Source organism: Colias philodice, chromosome 26 (assembly GCF_061535455.1).
Source record: "Colias philodice isolate Cphi_HAF_F1 chromosome 26, ilColPhil1 Martin Lab GWU primary, whole genome shotgun sequence".
Lineage (NCBI taxonomy): Eukaryota > Metazoa > Arthropoda > Insecta > Lepidoptera > Pieridae > Colias > Colias philodice.
In genome coordinates, this window is record NC_143111.1 from 6,870,766 (window position 1) to 6,889,334 (window position 18,569).

The following is an 18,569-nucleotide window of genomic DNA, read 5'->3' on the forward strand; positions in this document are numbered from 1 at the left end:
AGTATAAAGATAAAAGTAGGCCGACTCCCGGCGTTTAGGAGCGCACGGTACCTAAATTCGCGGGGCGCAGGGTTGCCACTTGTCACATTGGTATTTTAAATAATTGTATAAACAAACACCGACCGCTCACAGCAAAGTCGATGTGCCTTTGTTCGAAGATAACTTACTTTTTACACGCTTTATATGTATTAGCTTCATCTGTATGTTTGTTTGTTTGTAACCGACTTCTTTGGGCGCGATTTTGACCCACTTTAAACGGCCAGATTTCGTTCAAACTTTGTAGATTTATTGAGGACCGATGACAATACACTAATTTGATAAAATTATTCCATTTTTTAGTTCGGTTTCTATAAAAAGCGTGTTTTTTAGTTTTTTTAAACTATTATTATTATCTCTTTATACTATGCCGCCATGTTGTTTCGCGTCCGCCATCTTGACTGGGTGCGCGCCAAGACAAACCGTTTCGTCGGGGAAATAAAAAGGAGCGCGTGAAAGGCGACAATCTCTCAATGTCCCGGTGTTTTTGTTCGATGTACTTAAATTTTCGTTTGTAGCGCTCTGCCAAATGACTTTCTCGACGTATTTGATTGAAAAAGTCTTGCAATCTTTTCGATATACAGTCTTAAACATTTTCTCGAATATTTCTGTCATTGCGTCATATACGAAATTAATAGAAAATATTTTGCAACCAAATGAAGCGCCAAGTAAAATATTGTCGCTCGCATTTAGAAATTAGTGACAACATAAAATTGGGACGTTGGTATAGGGTACCCAGTGTGCAAACCACTTTATCTAGCGGACGGTCGAACTGGCGTCTGGCCAGCGTATGTTTGTGTGTAAAGAGCGGAGAGATATCACACATAACGATAGATGATAATTGCCAGGCTATGTTTAGTTTGGGAAAGACAGACGAGAAATAAAAATATGAGTAATGGTGCGATTGAAGTATGTATGGACGCAATGGCGGATGTCGTTGTGGATTTTTTTGGAAGTTATTGTTTCGTTCAAGTCAAATTATATTCAGGGTCGTTACACAATAAAACATATTATGACATTCTGTATCTTGTAAGTTAATTTAATAGTCCGAAATACATGTTGTTTAAATTAAAAATAATTCATGATAAAGTGGAATTAAAAATAAATGAGATAGGTAATATATAATTACAAACAAGAAGCAGGAATGCAAATCACACTCTTTATTGAGTTCACGTTTCTACGTCGCCGGCCCTGTCCCAATTTTTCTTGGACCGTGTCCTTCTTTGTTACTGATCAAACTTTGTGAGATTTTCCTCAAAACTTGCTTGTTTTTGTTTTTCCTTTTGCGTTGAGATCAGTATATTAATAAAAACTTTCAAATTTAGCTTTGTTTATCTCGGAAATCGTACAAAGAAAGAAATTTATGACAGTAGTTTATGCTTATCTACATTTTCGTTTTAGAAATGAAATTACACAATCAATACGAACAAGAACGACACTATGTTTTAACTCTATTATTTTCGTGTTATTATCACTTATTCAAATTAAGGTGTCTTTGAAGTTGCCCTTTTTAAATCAGCTTTTGTGGTACTCATATTTTAGTATATTCATTTCAATACATTTTACATAGCTGTGATTTATTAGGTGCCTTATAGCCTTCCGATAAATGAACAATCTACACAAAATTAATTTCTCAATTTGGTTAGTCAAATAAGTAAACTCTTCAGCTCGGTAAAGATTTAATTGGTTATAAAAAGCGATTCAGTGGTTTTTGAGTTACATCTTAACAAATAACAAAAAAACAAAACGAATGTATCCTCTATATAATATTATTAACATAGTGTTAATAATCTAATTCCTCGATGTTGCCTATATTATTAGTATAGTTAATGTTATTTTGTTACCTTTTACCCAGGTGTCGATCCTCTCGCGGCTGTCGCAAGAGTCGGCCGACGAGTTCAACTTCGTGCGCGCGTACGAGTGCTTCCAGCACCGCTCGCACACGTGCCTCGTGTTCGAGATGCTCGAGCAGAACTTGTACGACTTCCTCAAGCAGAACAAGTTCTCCCCCCTTCCCTTGAAGTACATCAGGCCGATACTGCAGCAAGTTCTGACGGCGCTGCTTAAGCTTAAAGTGAGTATATTGGACAGTTTACGTTTGGTTCAGGATATAAATAGTACCTATAGTGTCGTTTTCTTGCTATTCTCTCAAGTTAAGGTAGTTCGATTCAAAAGAAATAGTGTTTCCAAGAATTTTTGCATCAGTTCCTTTCAATAACTCGCTTAATTATTCAGTATTTAATAAGTTTGTGTCATGACTGATAAATTGTAATTTTTACCGCCTCATTAATCTATTAACTATTAATTATTCCCAATATAATCGGTCTGTATTTCAATCTAAAATTCATTGTCACTATGATAAAAATGTATAGAAAAAATAATATATCAAATTATATGACTTTAACTGTATATGTTTTCCAGCAACTGGGTCTGATCCACGCGGACCTGAAGCCCGAGAACATAATGTTAGTGGAGCCGGCTCGGCAGCCCTATCGCGTCAAAGTGATCGACTTTGGCAGCGCCAGCCATGTCAGCAAGGCCGTCTGCAATACTTACCTGCAGAGCAGATACTATAGGTAACGTTTCCATAAATACACTACATAACACATACATGCACGCACACAGACAACACATAAATTCTATATATGTATACATACGCACGCAATTATACGTACGCACACGCACGCTTGCACAATCACATGTGTGCGTATGTACAACATTTAATGAACTTGAATACACAGCAAATCAAAATATGCCATATTTATTTTTGTATCTTTGCGTAACTATACTGAGAATAACCATATACATTACTAACTTCTCGCCTATGGCTTCGTCCGTGTAGTTTAATTAAATTACCACGGATATAAGATGTTTTACAAATCAAAAAGTAGTATATTTCTTTCTCTAGACTTATGTCTAGATACAAAAAAGGATATGAATATAATCAAAATGCTCCATTGCGTCGTTGACTAAAAACAACTAAACACATTTTTAACCGACTTGTATTTTTAATATTAAGTAATAATATGGGTGTATAACTGACCAAAACTGTCCACATTGCCAGAGCACCAGAGATAATCCTCGGGCTAGCGTTCTGCGAAGCGATCGACATGTGGTCCCTGGGCTGTGTGGTCGCGGAACTGTTCCTGGGTTGGCCGCTGTACCCGGGGTCTTCGGAGTACGACCAGATTCGGTACATCTCGCAGACGCAGGGCCTGCCCACTGAGCATATGCTCAACAGGTGTGTGATTATTATAACATTATGAATTGCATATAAACTGTTTATCAGGAGCCTCAATGTCTGTTAACTGGGTCAAAAGTAGCAACAAAGCGTATTTTCTTTTACATACATACATACATTCCATAATTTAATAATAAGAAATTTAATAATAAGAAATTCTCTACAGAAACGTACCGAATTTGGTACAGATTCAATTAGGATGCATGAAAGTAATAAACACTCATTCATAAATAATTCAAATTTTTCGCGTGTATAGCCTATGTGCTAATCAAAACTATGATTCATATCTGTGCCCAATTTTGTACAGATTAGCTGGTTTTGCGTGAAAATGTCAAACATAGATTCCTAATTTCTTAGACTCTTCGGCGAATAGCAGAAACTTCTATAATTTTGTATTGGCAACTCTTTATATTTCAAACACGATATATTCATTGTATAATTAAATATTTGTAATTTCTTAGCGCATCAAAAACGGCCAAGTTCTTCTACCGCGACGTGGACAGCACGTACCCGTTCTGGCGGCTGAAGACTCCCGAGGAGCACGAACTAGAGACCGGCATCAAGAGCAAGGAGGCCAGGAAGTACATATTCAACTGCCTCGACGATATCGGACAGGTTTGTGATATGTGTAATAGCTCATATCCACACACACACACATACTACCCGTTCGCTTCGAGTTGGCCGTCGATGACCGTTACAAAATGACGTCACAGGCACATCAACTGGTACCGTCGACAAAAAAAATAATAACACTCCGTAAAATAAAATAACAAAAACAGTTCATATAATTACTTACTACAGCGTGTCTGTGATTCCGGGGCCTGATGGATTAATTAGAAATTTTTACTGATAGAAATTTTAAAATAACAGGTGAACGTTCCAACGGATCTGGAGGGCGGCCAACTGTTGGCTGAGAAAGCGGACAGAAGGGAATTCATTGACTTACTCAAGAGGATGCTCACTATGGACCAAGTGAGTGGTTGTTGAAATTAGTTGATATAAGTCTTTGTTATGTTTTTTTTTTGCTGTGCACTTGTCAGAATTGAATTTGCATTAGACTTAAATAAAAGAGTATGTAGTTTTTATTAATAAAGTTAGGAATATTGAAATTTAACGTGGTTTTTATTATAATCGGGTCCTTTATTAATTCTTTTGAATATTATTTGCTAATTTACAACACAACCCTAGCCTATTTTATGTATATTTTAGTAAAAATAAAGATTTATTTATTTTTTGTATTTGTTCTAATTTTTGATTGAATCTTGGAAATAACATTAAAGGGACATTTATCTTAAGTCTGCATAAAATTTTATAAATGCAATTAGTATTAAATGTTTAAAAATCCTGTAATTGTAATATGAATAAATATTCATAATACAAATAATTAAACCTAATGTGTGTCCGCAGGAGCGTCGCATAACCCCCGGCGAAGCGCTGAACCACGCGTTCGTGACGCTCGCACACCTCGTGGACTACGCGCACTGCAACAACGTCAAGGCGTCCGTGCAGATGATGGAGGTATGTTTGTTTGTTTTTTTTAAGTGAAACTTCTTTATCGGGGTTGGAAAAAAATTTAGTGTAATTTAGTATAGTTAAACATTTTTTCGTTACGCGTGACATTTTTCCGTTACGCGCCATCTTGTTTTTATCCCTTACACGCGTGATTCGACGTATTTCTGTAAAGTTGCATTGTATATTAAATTATTTTTTGAAAAATAAGGTCATAAAGAAGTTTCACTTCTTAGGTGTGTACACTAGTACACGCACACATTTTTTTTTTAGAACTGTAGGGTGGGAGAGCGAAGAAAAATTGATATGACTTAGTATTATTTACAGCTTTAGGGTAGAGAAAGAAAAATGGAGACAAAAATGTTATTCTGTCAGTATTTTTGGTTTAGTGATGTCTGAAGATGTTTAGTGTAAGATAACAAGGATGATTTTCAAAATTTAGTTCCATTATTTGCTATGAAATTAAATTAAAACGTTAAATCGCTAGAGAAATATCCACAATAGTTGTAAATTTTAGGTATTTTGAATGAAAAAGATATATAATGCAACAATGTTCGCATTTTTTAGACATTTGATTGACGTTAAGTAGTAGTACGATTTAATATTCAAGTACGATATCAAAAATGCAAGTAAAATTACCTTACAAAAATAGCTTCTTATAAATGACACTGTATCAATTTTTATCTATATTTATTTTAATATGTATGTCATGTGCAGGTGTGCCGCCGGTCCGGGAGCGGGGTGGGTGGCGTGGGCGTGGGCGGTGTGGGCGTGGGCGTGGGCGGCGGCGAGTACGTGGGCGGCGTGGTGGCGCCCGCGCCCTCCACCGCCCACCACCTGGCCCTCACTATCAACCAGCAGCGGCTGAGGGCGGCGCCCTATGATAACCTGGTATGTTACTGCCCTTATATACGTGATTATTTTTGGAATACATACAAGATTATTACAATTTATGTAGGTAGTACTATAACAGCACAATATCTATATAGTAGTCTCTGTGTCTGGGTGTTAATTAATTATCTATATAAGTATTTATTTAAAAATTATATATGTATGTTTATCAGCCATCTGGTTTCCATAACACAAGCGAAAGCTTAGTATGGGATCAGATTGTGCCGTGTGTGAAAATTGTCCTGAAATATTTATTTATTTTATTTATTTATTTAACACTTTCAGTATCAGCTGTATGGTGCTGGGCGGGTGGCGGTGGGCGGGCGGCAGTACGCTACGAGAGCTGAGCCCTTTCCGCATCAGTTCGTCTCGTCTATACTGTGCCAGCCGGCTTATCAGGTAAAAGAGAATTATTAAAAAAATCAGATAGTTTAAAAGCTGGTTCTATGTCGAAATTTTGGGAAAACGTTTACATATTAACAGACAATAGATACGAACAATAACGTTTAAAGATTTTCGATGAGATAATGTCGATGTTTTATGGTAATATTTTTTCAATTGATGTTTTTATTGTATAAATTGAATTTTTCAAATCGGACCAGTACTTCCTGAGATTAGCGCGTTCAAACAAACAAACAAACTCTTCAGCTTTATAATATTAGTATAGATTCAATCTACCTATTATATTGAAGTGACTGACTCATTAACGATTATCATTTTGTTAACTGTTTTAGCGCAAAGTTTTTGCTCTAAGAAGATGACAATCTGTTCAATAATAACTATGGTATTTTACCACCTCACAGTCATGTCAAAATGTTTATAGCTATGTCACAGTATTAAAACACTCCGTTCATATTCCAGGTGCAGCAGCTAGCGGCAGCAGCAGCAGCAGCCGCGGCCGCGCACCACCAGCACGGCGTGGCCGGCGTCACGGGCGTGGGCGGCGTGGGCGTGGGCGGGGTGGGCGTGGGTGACGTGGGCGAGTGGCGCGCGCCGCTCATCGTGGAGCCCGCGCCGCTGCCCGAGCCCGACGTGTGGGACCTGCACCACCATCCGCACAAGAGGTGCGTATATACACATGTGTATGTGTGTGTGTGTGTGTGTGTGTGTACGCACACGAGCACGCGCTGCGTATACTATGTAGACACTTATGTGGGTGCGCAAATGTATTAGGATATAATACGCACGTACACACGTAGAAGGTGCGTGTATATAGGACACGTGCACGTTAAATGCGTACGTGTACGTGCAAATAGACGCGTATATCAATATTTTTAAAAGTATACGCACTCGCACGCTTGTAGATAGGGGAACGACGTTTACGTATACAAAGTTGTTAACAATACAAATATTGAAATCCGTATACATATTTTGAATGTATATTATGCGTGTATAGAAACGTAAGTTCGCACAAGCACCAACATTCATACTTGTTAAAAATACTGATATGCAATACAAACATTTGCAGACCTTGAAGTACAGAGTTTTATAGATGGTTTAATGGTATAAATCAATATGAGCAATTATATAAAACGCCGTACCGTCTGTAAGAAGTGTATCTGATTTAAGGCCTGTTCCAGAGGCTAGAAAAAAACGATCACATGAACAAAACTAACGCCCCTAGCCATAACAAAATAGCAAGTAAATTAGAATAATATGGTATAAAAGTGAGTGGTTGTCAGCAGATCGACGAAGCAGCAGTCGGGCGTGGCGCACTACCAGCCGCACCACCCGCCGCAACACTACAGGTGCGACACGCACACACCCCCACCCCCGCCCACCCCCCACATTACATGATTACGTGATAGGGCTGCCACTGCTTTCGATGTTTATCCCTGAAAATACATTTTAACATGATAGGGCTGCCACTGATTTAGTTTTTTATTTATGCACCCCTCACATTAGGGCTGATAAATTTTTTATAATTTTTTTTTGGTTTGAGTTGCGTAACACAAGATAATTTTTTTTTACTCTTAAAGGCACGTAAAGGGCTTCTTCTTCTCATATTAGGATTGTCGAAAAGACTATCACTTGTTATGTTAATAACGCTATGAATTGACATAATAAGACTGCTATGTCCAGAAATAAAAGTTACAAATTTGAAAGTTTGTAACTATTTTGTACATAGCTATAAGATTTGCCACTTTAGTCGTAATAGTAATTTCCAAGTGATATTTTTCACCAAACAAGGTGGTGAAAGAATATCACTTAGAAATTAAACATTTCTACCATATTTATTTCATTTTCGTCGTAACGTTTCAAAACCATGTTGTATCAATGAATGTAAATTAACCTACATTAATTCTTCTTTTACTTCTAATTCAAAACCTAAACAACCAATATTGCTGTGTCTTTTTGTTTGCTTTCATTATAATATTGTATCAAATGCATTCCTTAACCACTATCTTTATTATTTTTCGCTGATTTCTATACCATTTCTTGATGGATACTGAATTAATTAAATCATTTATACAATCCGTCTGATCGTAGCATACGGAACTTTGAATGTTTCATTATATTGATCTGATAGATCTCCTTGACGTGGCGGTATTGCTTTGTCGCGACTGAAATTTTACTCTCAACCTGCCTAAAGGAGTTTCACTTAACAATAATACACATAATTAATAATATCATGTAATAATCTCCAGTATGGCGAGCAATGGCGGCAAAAAGGAGCCGACTCAGCTGTCGCCGGTCAAGAAGCGGGTTAAGGAGGGCACGCCGCCCTCCAGGAGGCACCAGCAACATGATAATGCGTTAGTTTATTTGTTATTTATAGCACTTATACCTTTTTTTTATAGTGTGGAAATCTTGCATAGATACCCACGGCCTCCGGGGAAGGAGCCGTGGGTTATGTCGGATTCTTACCGACTAAAACCCCACTGTGTTCCGTCGAGCCGCTTTAATGATGGGGCCGCGGGTATTTGTTAGAATTCTTCCGCGACCAGCACTTATACCTGTATCATCACTACATAGTATAAAAAGTCGCTTTCTCTGTCCCTATGTATGCTTAAATCTTTAAAACTACGCAACGGATTCTGATGCGGTTTCTTTTAATAGATAGAGTGATTCAAGAGGAAGGTTTTAGTAAATAATTTATTATGTTTTAGACAAAGCGGGCGAAGCCGCGGGCGGAAAGCTAGTACTTTATAACTGTAGAATCTTCATGAATATAGTTTGTTGTTTGACAAGTAAATTCTTTACTATGTAATTATAATTGTTATATTGGCTTGTGTGTATTCATACACAGTTTATCAATCTGTATATCAACCACAAATAAATTGATCTGTTTTGCCGTAATAATTTTTTTGATGTAAAAACAAAATTAAATTCATCACTTGATTTAATTCTCGTATACTTCTTAAACATTTGTCATAATAACTTATAGAACAACATTTGAATTCAACATTTGATTTGATTCTCATATTCCTCATAAATATTTGTCACAATAGTGTATACTTAGTACAAATTTTGAATTCAACATTTGATTTGATTCTCGTATTCCTCCTGCACGTTTGTCAGAATAGTGTATAGAACAACATTTGAATTCAAAATTTGATTTGATATCCCCAGTATCCGCGCTATCGTCACTGATTTGATTCTTCTCCCTCTTAAACAGTTTTTTATAAAAGCTTTATACAACTTTTGTCAGGCATCATATAACATTAATATGTATTGTGTCACTAATTGTACTTCAGTCGTAAATTGGCTCCAATATAAAGAGGTTGTCAATCCGTTGTTTCATTTCCGCTATCCGAAATATATAAAGCCGCTACATTTTGATTTGTTGTCCCCAGCATCCGATCTAACGTCGCCAACGGCACGGTTCCCACGTGGGATAGCGGCCCGTGTGCAGGTGGTGCACACACCATCACCATCCGCGACACGCCATCACCCGCAGTGTCCGTCATCACCATCAGCGACAGCGACGACGACGAGCGCCAGCCCCACCGGCCGCACGACAACAGAGGTACACATACATACATACATACATACATACACTACACCTAACACATACCGGCTGCATGACAACAGAGGTGACCACATACATACATACACACACATTATATATACAAAGAAAGAAAGAAAAGAAATTTATTGCCAAAAAAAAAAAACAGCCAAAAACATTACAAAATTTACGGATACAACCTCAGCAAAATGCTGCACAAAAGCAGCGCTGATTTTCAGGCTGTACCGGCGATATACCTCACACTGCACACTCTACAGCTAGTACAATTGTTACGTACGACACACCCTGTATACTATACACTTGTACATACACACACTACATCTCACACGGGACACTACAATGTACACTATACTTACCTCACACAAAACATTATTTTTTAACGTTGCACACAACACGCTAAATTACGCATCTTACCCTTTACACGCTAAACAACCTACGTATTATACCTTACATGAACATGTCACATCTTGAGCACGCTGCAACCGACACGATACATTATTAACTTTAAAATGAAAAAAAAAAATGTGTGCGTGTACACACGTAAGACTTACTTTGACTTTATGACCTTATTTTTCAAAAAATAATTTACTATATGCAACTTTACAGAAATACGTCAAATCACGCATGGTAGGGATAAGAAAAAGATGGCGCGTAACGGAAAAATGTCACGCGTAACGAAAAAATGTTACATTAAATTTTTTTCCAACCCCGATAAAGAAGTTTGTTTCACTTCAAAAAATAAAAAAAAAAATTAACAAGAATAATCTTCAAATCATCATCTTCTTGTTTTATGCTCCCAGGTAGCGGCGAGTGCCCGAACCAAGCGGGCGTGGGGGCGAGCGCGAACACGTCGAGCGCGGGCACGGGCACGGGCACGGGCACGGGCACGGGTACCGCGGGCACGGGCACGGGCGGCGTGATCTGCAGCGCGCGCGACGAGCGGCACGTGAAGCACGAGCCGCACGCGCCGCACCACCAGCCGTGCCACCACCACGCGCAGCACCACCAGCACCACCACGTGAGTGACGTCACTGCATCTTTATAGATGTTTTTGTGATTCTTTTTTTATTTGGTTTTAAAATTTTGATGTGTTAGAAAAGTAGACGTAATGTTTTGTGAAATTTTTTTTAAAGGAGATGGGTTTTCAAAATAGACACGTATTGGGTAATTTCAAAATAGACACGTATTACGTAAACCGCGGTCTAGTTTGTTTGCTTTGGTTAAATGATTTTTTTTTATTACTTTTTCGCACTAAAAATGAAATTTAAATTTTTAAATGCTGGAAAACACATTTATTAGGATAAACATGATGCAAAATTTTTCAATCTATGCGGAAAAACCTTATTTTCTTCAAACGTGTTATGCGTAGCGTCAGGCGGGTTTTTGCCAAATATGTATTTAACATTAAAAACCTATTTTTTCAACCATATTAATAAAACAAGGTATATTTCAAGGTTTTTAATTGATAATTGTATAACTCCCTTAGCAACAACAGCAACAACAACAGCAGCACCAGCAACAGCAACAACAACAACAACAACAGCAACAGCGGCAAGCGAGCGCCGCGCAAGCGACACCGCAGAGCCAAAAGAAGCGGCTGCTTGCGCTCGCGCAGCAGGAGGCGGCGGCCAAGCACGAGCCGCACCACGAGCCGCATTACAATGTATGTACTTTATTAAATTATATATATACTAGCGGCCCGTCCCGGCTTCGCACGGGCATTAAATGTCTGTCTGTCTGTCTGTCTGTCTGTCTGTCTGTATGTGAAGGCATCACGGGAAAACTGACGGTTCGATTTCGATGAAACTTGGTATAATTATACCTTATTATCCTGGGCGTAAAATAGGATACTTTTTATCCTGGAAAAATACGTAGAAAAAAAATTAATCTTAATTCTTCAGTTTTATCCATAGACGTTGTTCTGTAGAGTGTAGAACCGCGAATACACGTTCCGTATTATTATAGGCCTAGCCGTATTTGGGTCCAATAGATATTTATAAGATGTCATTGTCAGAGTTACTCAAAATGGAGAAATAAACCATCCACGCGAAGACCGACATCCGCGCGGACGGAGTCGCGGGCGGAAGCTAGTTTTATATAAATGGGTTTAGTTCTGAAAAGAACTTTTTAAATCGGTTTAGTTACTTACTAAACGAATTATTATCAAGCGTAAATTCCGCACACGTCCATCACGTAGGGAGCCGACCGCGCGAGTAAGCCGCGCGGCAAGTTTATTTCGTGATCTTAACCCCCCTCCCGTACCCCTGCCCGAGTGACGCCTACAACGCATAGCTAGCCGAATACAGTTTATTTTTTAATTTTTTTTTAACTCGTGATATCTTTTGAATGGATTGTCAGAATCGAATAATTCAAAAAGTAATATAAAGATATTGAAGCAGTCTTAAATAATACATCGTTTATTTTGATAAGGGTTAATACCAAGGTACAAATAAAGAGCTTTTTGTAGCGGTGGTATTTTAATTTCTTTTTTTCAATAAAAAAACGCTTATTGTGACATGACTGTAATAGTTAGAGATATGCTGCCGCTGATTTTTTGTAGATAATGGTGTGTTCTAAAAAAATGTAGTATATCATTTTGTTCTATCATCAATAGTTTTCGCAGCGCACGCGATGTAAGGTAGTTTTTTGATATTTTTTTCACACCTTGGATTACGTTATCGTAATTTTAGTAAGGATGCCTATTTTTTTTGAAAATGAAATATAGCCTATGTCACTCAGAAATGATGTAGCTTTCCAACAGTGAAAGAATTTTTCAAATCTGCCAAGTAGTTTCGGAGCCTATTCAATTCATACAAACAAACAAACAAACAAAAAATCAAACCTTTCCTCTTTATAATATTTGTATAGATGTATAGATTATTACGAACAAAGGTCATATTATATTGAAATTAATGCCTATTTTTTCTTGGTCTCGAAATCGTGCATAAACAGCAGGACCTTTACCGCAAATTTTCTTTTTATTGTACATCTTTGTTACAGTCAGGAGAAAGATGCAAGGGAAACTTGAGTAAATTTGGGCTAATAGTAAAAAAATTAAAAACAAATTGCGTATTACATAAGTGACTAAATGATGAAACATGTGGAATGTGTGCCTAAAAATATGAATTATTATATTTAAGCATTGTTTCAACGATATAATTATTTTCAGAACGGGGGCAACGTGCGTCAAACGAACGACTATCAGTGTAATCAGTATGTGCCCACTCAGCATAACAAGAGAGATAGTGTAAGTTTGATTTAACGATTTATTTATTATTAAATAACTTGTAAGGATTTAATGACAAAGTAATATATATATATATATATACAAAAGTCTAGTTAAATGATTTGTTAATAGTACCCTGATACCTTATTTTGACGTATGACTATGCCATTTTTACTGACATAATTGAAATAGATTATAATTTCAAGATGTGAAAGCGGCCTTATATTTTCTAATGATTATTTGCCAATGATACCACCTAATTGTAAAATCCTCTGAAATTTTTATCTCCTATGTTATTTGTATTACTTGAAACAATAAACTATTGTTTCATTTTTGATCCTTCGAGCCGGATTTCCAACTCTTTAACATAAATTTTAACATTAAATGATATTTCCAGAGCGGCGGTTGTCGCGATTACATACCGGCTAGCGTGAGCGGCGTGAACCCGGTGAGCGGAGTGAGCGGAGTGAGCGCGGTGAGCGGAGTGAGCGGAGTGAACAGCATGGCGGGCAACATGGGCGTCAACCACAAACACGCGTGGCACCACCACCCGCACACGCACTACAAGTGAGTCACTAGCTTTACAGTGCTTTTTTGAAGTAAACTTTATCCGAGATCATTGTGCTATATATTATAAATAATTTAAAAAGTGTATCTTTATGAAAATGATTGACAATAACATACAATTTAGGGACAAAAAACTTCTTACTTTGTCAAAGTGAAAATAATGAAGCACACCTAAAAAGAGTTATTTTACATTTGTTACAAGCACTTGTGTGGTTATACAATAAATGTAATCTCAAAAACGCAATCCCTACGAATTTGTTTTACAGATCGATTCTTTTATAGGAAAAATTTCGTACATTATGAATTTACTTCAGCAGGGAACTATAATACATTTTCTAGTCCAAAATTCATAATTTAATTTAAATATTTAACTAATGTAAACGTATGTATGTTTTCCAGGAGTGGTAGTGGCGGTGTGCTGTCCCCGCCCGGGGGCGTCTCTCCGGGATATCTACCGCCGCCTCTATACGTGCCCACGTATCACTATCACACGTGAGTTATTTATTTTTGTACTAGTACTATTTTAACTAAAAATAAATGTTTAACTGTCGCTCTCTTGAAAATGGTCACTAAATTTTTTTGAAGGAAAGAAGAATTGATTTCTATTTAATTGATACATAATATATAGAGAGAAGGAGAAAATAAACTAAATAATTTGCTTGTTAACGTTCATTAATTATTATTTAAAATCTAATTTTGAGATTGATCGATTTATGTTTGTATATTATAAAATACTATAAATATTGTTTTTATTACATAATAATTAATAATGTCACAATATGCAGGCAAGTTGTAATTTTAATCTTGCCTTTTATACCTCATTTGCATTTTACCCACATTCATGTGATATTTACTTCAAATTACCATATACATCCATACTAATATTATAAATGCGAACGTAACTCTGTCTGTCTGTCTGTTACTCAATCACGCCTTAACTACTGAACCAATTTGCATGAAATTTGGTATAGAGATATTTTGATATCCGAGAAAGGACATAGGCTACTTTTTATCCCGGGAAATATGATAGGTTTTATCCCGGAAATCCCACGGGAACGGGAACTATGCGGGTTTTTCTTTGACTGCGCGGGTGAAGCTGCGGGTGGAAAGCTAGTATTACATATATCTCAATAAAATACCACATACTTTTTTTGTATAAATAAATAATGTATAAATAAATACTTATCATGCTTTTATCCAATTCCAGCGGCGGCGTAAGCGGCGTGAGCGGCGTTGGCGGCCCACCGCCCGCTCACCACGCGAGCGGCGCGCGGCTGCCCGGCTACCTGCAGCCCTACTCCCCCACGTACCTCGTGCACCAGCACCCGCACCAGCACCTGTGGTACACGGACTGAGTCCGGGTCTAGTGGGGGTCGGGGTGGTGACCGTGAGCGGGGAGTGGTGACCGTGAGTGGCTGAAGTGAAGTGGTGACCGCGAGCGTCTGAAGTTATGTGGTGACCGTGAACAGCTGTCATGACTCTATTGGGAAACAATACTCAACATGATTTGACCGCATGGATATTGGATACTATGTGTGAACGTCAGGGAACGAAGTGAAGGAAATTATAAAGTATCCATTTGGAAAATGGTCATGACATAAAATTTACGACAGCGTAACGTCACAATGGAACGCGCAAGGATCAACACGGTCAAGGTGTACGGAGTGACCGTGAAGAATTAATGTGACCGTGAGCGAGATATATCGCCGCTCGTGACCACGTGATCACGAACGCGGGATTATTGAACTTTAATTTGTTTTTATTTAATGTGGAGACATTTTGATAGTGTCCGCGACATGTATTATAGTTTACGATTTTAAATATTCATAACTGATTTATTATTTTATGTTATTTATGATCAATCGTCTATAGAGGCAATGTCTCCACGCGTATGTGACGTCATCATTGATCAGTGATTACGAATACGAGTTGAAACTGATTTTATCATGCCGTCTCGCTCTTTTATATTGAAATAAGAGACGGCGCGAATATTTTCTTTTGTATTTGGATACCAATGGAATATAATGTTTGATTTTTGATTGGTATTCACAGAATGATTTGTTTTACGTGCGCTCGCGTCGCTTGCGTTCGCAACTAATATGGTTGGATATTGCGCGACCGCAAGCGACGCCGAGCGGCAAACTAATGGAGTTTATTATATATCACACTGCAATTTTTTTAACCCAAAATCTTATGACTAGTGTGTAGAGACGCGACTTCGCACGGTTCCTTATAATTTTTCTCTGTGAACATTTTGACAGATTTATTGTAACCGTCAAAAGCGCTATTTTTAAACTGTTTTATTATTTTTGTTTGTATTTTTAAGCGTTTAAATCGAAACTCGACGTTGAATTGAAGCGTCGAGTTTAGATTTAAATTATATGGCGATGTACACGTGTGTAATCGCCGCGAACCGCATCATTATCGGTGTATTAGGTTAGACGCTTTATTTCTTAAAGTATACGCGTTGCTAGTGAAATGTATATCGGTGTGTGTCGCGCCGGTGGGCGGGTACAGTGGAACAAACACACGAACACGCCGCCCACCGCCGCGGCACAGTACTATATTATGTATAATGTTAAATTGTAAATTTATTTCCTTTGGAGTTAGGCGAGTAGGTTGCATTTACTAATGTTTTATCGTAGGAATTAGTGTCTGTACCAAATTTGTTGGGGTGTTTATTAACATGTGTCGATGTCTGTACTGAACGTTTAGGTTTCTTTTTACGTGGTGATTTGTCAATTATATGATTTTTATTTTTATTTTATTTTTTATAGTGAGGATTCGCTTGAGGTATGCGATCTTACGTTCCATATCATGTAGTTTAGGTCCATCTGTAATCGATGCTGTGTTTTTTAATTAATATATTGTCGTATTAATCGTAAATAAAATGTTTTTTCTCTGTAGATATTAATATGTGTAGTATGCGGTGATGGATTAGTATTTATTACTATTGTCTAGCCGTTAGATTCAATATTATATGTTATTTAAGAGTTTTATCGTGTAGGTAACACTTGTATATTCGTTAGGTAGATTGAATTGGATTTCATGGTTTTATTTTTATTGTACGATGCAAGATGGCCGCTTTTTTGACTTTTAATAATGAAAAAATACATTTTCACTTTGATGGTTTAAGTTTTAGTGAGACAATGCTTATGGCGTAAAGGAGTGTTTAAGTATTTGCTGGTTTTCAGTGACTTTTGTTCGTGGAACATATTGATGGTGGTTTTTCAAAGATTCGTGTAAAATGTATTTTTTTGTTATTTTTCGTCGAAACGCGACCGTTTCGCATGATAATCTTGACGCTTCTTATAATTTGCTAATTTGTAACGTGTACTGTGACTGGGTGTAACAAACAGACAGGCCCGTTTTATATATATACTACTACAAATGATACAAATAATACAATTAAATTTTATAAAAACTTTAATTTATAAGTATATTAAATTTTTGGCTTCACCAGCCGCCTAGCGTATGTTTATCGTTTAAGTAACATATGTTTGTCAATTTTTATCATTATTTCCTATATAAATAGAGTCGTTTTTAATTTCATTTTTTTACATTAAGTATTATTAAAGAAAAAAACAATCAAATAAAAAATATAAACCTAGTTGTAATAACCACCAAAACTATTTTGTTTTAAACAAATAATTATGTTGTAGCTTGCTGCCTGACAATAATTCATTGTAATTTTTAATTATTAGTTACTGTAGTTTTATTATTTTTCGTGTATCTAAGCATTGTGTCGATCACAGAAATGGCTGTACTTTTTTCTGAAATATGATGTGTATTTCAAAGAAAAATAACTCAAAATGCGTACAAAAACCAATTACGCTCACGGCTATTTGTCTGATCTTTGCAATGCTTATGTTTTAATTTATAATCATATAACACGCTTTTGGTTTATTTTTACGTTTCATTTAAAATTTCCTTTGAACTATAAATTCTTTCTGTTTATTCTATTCTTATTATAACGAGATATATTCACTAGTATGTTTTTCACTCAGTTGACAGTATTGCTAAACAAATTGCGTGTTTTATGAGTTTTTCCTACAAATATGTAATAGTAGAGAGATTGTCCTCGCGCGAGGCTTAGTCAATGATCTCCGATGTGCACGAACGGTATATAGCCCTCATTTTTTTTTTAATATTATATAAGCGTGCGTATCGTTTTCATATAATTATTGTAATTTAGCCGTATCGGAGCTTTGGGTTATTATGTAAAATGGACTGTTTATTATGGATTTTTTTTCTTTATAGTGAATTGTATCGCTTATGTAGTCAACGTTTTTGTATATGGGGCACGCTAACAGTCGCACACGCCTGTCCGACGGCTTCTGTGATTTAGTGAATGGAAATGTAAATTTTGGGTTGTTGCAATAAGTTGATAATAGAAATTCATTTTCGTATATGGGATTGCGTTCGCACACAAACGGGACAGAGCGACCGAGTTTCACCGTAACAAGTAGACGCACTCTGGTTTTAACGTTATTTCGACAATAATTATTAAATCGTATGTAACCGATGTACAAAGCCCTATGTAAGTCAAATGTAACGCGTATGATGCGCGCGCGCAAGGCCTACTGTGATCGCTCCGAACTTGTATTTTATCGTTAACGGCCGGTGAAACTGTAGTTTTAGTGATTTAAGTTAACATTTTAACATGTACCGACGGTACGCGCCGAAAGCTATATTGAATAATGGGTATATTACGTTTTTATGTCTAGATTGTAAGTCCTTGTGGCACGAGTGACCACTAACGTAAGTAAGTGTGGGTGATCAGGGGCTAGCACTGATGTTGCTTAAGGTTTTATCTTCATTAATAATCACATAGTTATTATGAGAGAATTGTAAATAAACATCCAAATACCCCTTTTTATTTTACTTTTATTTTTTTCTCCCTTTCCTTTATTTTTTATTGGTTTTGTTATTTTTATTTTGGGCCTGTCTAGTTGAGGTGCCGATGGCTTAGAAACGAAATTTTGAATATAATAGAAGATAATGCTTGGTTTGTGACCGATCGAGTCCCGCCGCGTGCATTCTATAGTCAATAGTGTGGCCACCGCGCCAGAGCTGCTGTCTAGACAATAACCCAGTGTCAGACAATAATCATTATTATTTGTTTGCTA

At 37.0% G+C, this 18,569-nt stretch overlaps 1 protein-coding gene across 9 annotated transcripts in view; it reads left to right on the top strand.

Annotated features, from left to right (window-relative positions):
- Hipk (Homeodomain interacting protein kinase) overlaps positions 1 to 18,317 on the top strand; it is a 116,174-nt gene extending 97,857 nt beyond the window's left edge. For 5 of the 9 annotated variants that reach the window (XM_089711436.1, XM_089711442.1, XM_089711438.1 and 2 more), the window contains exons 7-24: positions 1,892 to 2,110; positions 2,458 to 2,612; positions 3,101 to 3,277; positions 3,739 to 3,892; positions 4,148 to 4,249; positions 4,685 to 4,795; positions 5,504 to 5,677; positions 5,963 to 6,076; positions 6,539 to 6,741; positions 7,360 to 7,425; positions 8,326 to 8,433; positions 9,475 to 9,647; positions 10,448 to 10,665; positions 11,134 to 11,310; positions 12,817 to 12,894; positions 13,271 to 13,440; positions 13,840 to 13,932; positions 14,648 to 18,317. In XM_089711436.1, the coding sequence (XP_089567562.1) occupies positions 1,892 to 2,110; positions 2,458 to 2,612; positions 3,101 to 3,277; positions 3,739 to 3,892; positions 4,148 to 4,249; positions 4,685 to 4,795; positions 5,504 to 5,677; positions 5,963 to 6,076; positions 6,539 to 6,741; positions 7,360 to 7,425; positions 8,326 to 8,433; positions 9,475 to 9,647; positions 10,448 to 10,665; positions 11,134 to 11,310; positions 12,817 to 12,894; positions 13,271 to 13,440; positions 13,840 to 13,932; positions 14,648 to 14,795 (2,640 nt within the window). In that variant the 3' untranslated portion in view covers positions 14,796 to 18,317. The remainder of the gene's footprint in view (positions 1 to 1,891; positions 2,111 to 2,457; positions 2,613 to 3,100; positions 3,278 to 3,738; positions 3,893 to 4,147; positions 4,250 to 4,684; positions 4,796 to 5,503; positions 5,678 to 5,962; positions 6,077 to 6,538; positions 6,742 to 7,359; positions 7,426 to 8,325; positions 8,434 to 9,474; positions 9,648 to 10,447; positions 10,666 to 11,133; positions 11,311 to 12,816; positions 12,895 to 13,270; positions 13,441 to 13,839; positions 13,933 to 14,647) is intronic. The other 4 variants (XR_016317762.1, XM_089711440.1, XM_089711443.1 and 1 more) reach the window with 4 other exon arrangements.
- The last annotated feature ends 252 nt before the right edge of the window (positions 18,318 to 18,569 follow it).